The following is a 3,123-nucleotide window of genomic DNA, read 5'->3' as shown; positions in this document are numbered from 1 at the left end:
GCATCCCCAGGTGCTTGTGCTCTTGGTCGCCCCCCCCCCCACTCCCTTCTCCACCTCTAACTGCCTGAGGGCCCCAGGGCCCCTCCGTCCACACCCAGTCTCCCGGCCCAAGAAAGCAACTCAATGCTGCCCCCCTCCCACCTCCTCGAAAGCTGGACCCATGAGACCCCTGCAGCAGCAGATATCAGACCCCACCAGTGCCAGAGCCTGGTGTTGTGCCCACAAGCCACCCTCCCACAGGGTGGTCACCAGGGTCTAGCGAGTGGCCACGGTTAGTAGCCCATCTTCCAGGTGGCCGACCTCACAGCCCTGGCAGCTCCCTGCCTGGATGCTCTCCCCTCTCTGCTGCACCAGCCCGGAGCCCAGGGATCTGGTCACCTGGAAAAAGGCGTGAGGGGAAATCCGGAAGGTCAGCCCCAGCAGGTCCTCGCGGATGCACTCGTCCCCGGCCACGTGCTCCAGAGGCAGGCCCTCTTGGCTGGGGGTCTTTCTGTGGGCGGGAAGGTGGGTCTATCGGTGTCACCAGTCCTCGGAGAAACCCGCCCAGCCCCACCTGGACTACTAACCGCTGTCCCTCCTCCACGAAGTAGAGGCAAGTCACCCCGCTGGTCTTGCCTGACCCCTCCATGAAGTGCTGTGCCAAAGAAGCCTTCAGCCCCTCCAGCTCCTGAGGGCTCAGATTCTGGAGCAGGCAATAGAAAAAGCCCATGAGACTGTGTCGAAGTCTGCTCTGGCCCAGACACCCCTCCCCCAGCAAGCCACCCGCTTGAGACCTGCGGGTGGAAGTAGGCAATGGCCATGGCTTGGCCACGGCGGCTGATGCGCACGGTCAGCTGCTTCCAGTGACCCGAGTATGTCTCCGGGTCATACGCCGAGTAGGGAGTGGACCTGTGGGAGCCACAGATGGCCCTAAGTCCCTGACATCTGCCGACCAAGATAGGGTGAGCAGCGTCCCTGCTCTCTCCTCCAGCCACACCCACCAGACCCCCCAGATAGGACCCAGGTCTTCTGCTCCCAGACTGCCTCGGGATGTCCCGGAGCCACCAGCCCAGCCACGTGTCCTCACCGGATGAACTCCTGGAAAGCCTTCACCACCTGCTTGGTGGCCCCAGGGATATGCACGGTGTCGAAGGGGGCTGCCACAGCACACGTCCCGCCCTTGTACTTGCCAAGCCGGCAGCCGACTGTGTTGTCTTCCCCATCCACCCCAACACCAACAAGAAACTCACATTTGTTCCGATACTCGGTCTGCAAGGAGAGTAGAAGGAAACAGAGATGCTCACCCTTACCCCAGCGGTCCAGCACTCGTGCATGGAGGGTGCACAGCAAAAGACAGCAGTGACCAAGGCCCTGGTTCCCCGCAGGCCCTGGCAGCCCAGGGCAAAAGGCTGACAACTAACATGCACTTGATGAGAACCATAAGCAGATGCGCAGCAGGAAGAGAGATGGAAGAGCCAGGAAGGAGGAGCTTCTGTGAGAGCAGAGGCCCTGACCTGCTGAGGTGATGGCCGGACCCCCTCCAGTGGGCAGCAGGCCTTGTTGTGTTTGTGCCTCTGTAAGAGCAGCCAAGGGAGCAGGGCGCGGTTGGTGCTCCCGATTTCCCTGCGGGGCAAAGGAGGGGCAGAGGTCAGGCTCCAATTGCCCAAGCACCTGGGCCCCTTTTTGGGACCTCACTGTCCCGACCGGTAACACAGGGTTTTTATTGGTTGGCTCCCCAGAGGGGTATCTGAGCAGGCTGAGCGCACAGGGAGCCGCCGATGGGCGCTCTGCCCAGGAGTGCCTGCACCCACACTCACTTGGCAAGCTTCTGCAGCACCTGCTCACACTCCAACCGCTTCCGTTCAAGCTGCTCCGCGTAGGGTATCGTCCAAAGAGGGGTCACCACATCAGCAATGCACGTGGCGGGGATGGCAGGTGGCTCCCCTTGGTCCTCCCGTTGCCTCTTCCGGGCCAAGGGGTCAGCCTTGGGCCTGGCCAGGCGCACGCTGAGCGGCCGGCCCTTCCACAGGGCGCCGTGCAGCACACACAGGGCTTTGTCGCGCTCGGCGGCGCTGCGAAAGGTCACGAAGGCGCAGGGAGGCTGCCCGAACAGCTTCGTCTTGTGGGGCTGCAGCCCGAAGCGGCCCAGGAAGCGCCGGACGTCGCTAAAGCTGGCGTGGCGCGGCACGTTCTGAAGCTCCAGCTTGAAGATCTCCGAGGTGAACAGGCCAGCCCGGATGTAGCCGTAGGGCCCCGGCTGAGCACCCGGTCCCGCGGCCCCGGCCCCCGTGGCCTGCTCCTCCCCCTGATGGGGGCCCGGGGCCGTGGGGCTGCCCGGCGCGCTGGGGCCGTCCTGGCCGGGGCCCCCCACGCACGCCCGGCCCTGCGTGGAGACAGCAGACAGGGGGGCTGGCTGGGGCCCGCGCGCTCCGAGCCTCTCCCTCCCCGTCCCATCTCACCACCCGCCTCCGGCTCCACCAGGGTCTCCCTTCACCGTACTTCGCCGTCGAGCTCGTCACCCATCGTCCGCTCCGTCCGCCGCCTCGCCCGGGGCCTGGCACACGGGCGGCGCGCGGAGAGCGGCTGCGACTCGGTGAGGCCGGCCCTGCTCCGGCCCGGGCAGGGGCGGGACTCGTACCCTCTGCGCTCAGGTCCGGGTCTCAGGCACGGGCTGCGCAGCCAGCCAGGCAGGGTCCCGCGCCCGCCGTTCTCCTCGCCTGCCGCTCTCTCGTCAGCCGGCGCGCGCAGCTGAGGCGGCGCGTCTCTATCGTCCCCGCTTCCGGCGACGTCATCGCCACGCGCCGCTAGGACCCCCAGCACTGTCCGCGAGCTCTAGGGGCGCGCGCGGCCGCGAACGGAAGTGCGCGCGAGGGCCGCCGGGAGTGCGCGCTCCCCGGCCTCCGGGCGGGCCGGGCATGCGCTGCGGGCGTTTTGGCGGGAAGCGCGGGGCGGGCTGGACAATGAGAGTGTCCGCCGCCTGAGCCAATAAAGCTGCGCTGGTTTTGAATCGCGGCGCGTTTCCCGCCGCCGGGGTCAGGGGTCGGGGTTCGGGTCGCGGGGCGGAGGGAAGAGAGGGCGGGCGGGAGGTGCCGGCGCCAGACGCGGAGGAAGGAGCTGCGACCAGTCGCCGAGAGGCCGCGGAGC

The 3,123-nt window shown here is 67.0% G+C and overlaps 1 protein-coding gene across 1 annotated transcript in view; it reads right to left on the bottom strand.

The window, feature by feature from the left end:
- Positions 1–2,727, bottom strand: part of TRMT2A (tRNA methyltransferase 2A) — a 4,440-nt gene extending 1,713 nt beyond the window's left edge. Inside the window, exons 1-7 of the mRNA XM_024763711.1 lie at positions 2,479–2,727; positions 1,797–2,362; positions 1,494–1,602; positions 1,067–1,248; positions 774–888; positions 567–682; positions 379–490 (exon numbers count right to left, since the gene is read on the bottom strand). Coding sequence (XP_024619479.1) covers positions 379–490; positions 567–682; positions 774–888; positions 1,067–1,248; positions 1,494–1,602; positions 1,797–2,362; positions 2,479–2,502 — 1,224 coding nt within the window. The 5' untranslated portion in view covers positions 2,503–2,727. The remainder of the gene's footprint in view (positions 1–378; positions 491–566; positions 683–773; positions 889–1,066; positions 1,249–1,493; positions 1,603–1,796; positions 2,363–2,478) is intronic.
- Positions 2,728–3,123: the final 396 nt, after the last annotated feature.

Source organism: Neophocaena asiaeorientalis, unplaced genomic scaffold (genome assembly GCF_003031525.2).
Source record: "Neophocaena asiaeorientalis asiaeorientalis breed wild unplaced genomic scaffold, Neophocaena_asiaeorientalis_V1.1 scaffold110, whole genome shotgun sequence".
Taxonomy (NCBI): Eukaryota; Metazoa; Chordata; class Mammalia; order Artiodactyla; family Phocoenidae; genus Neophocaena; species Neophocaena asiaeorientalis.
Note: the sequence above shows the minus strand (reverse complement) of the source record. Positions and strands in the feature narration are given on the sequence as shown.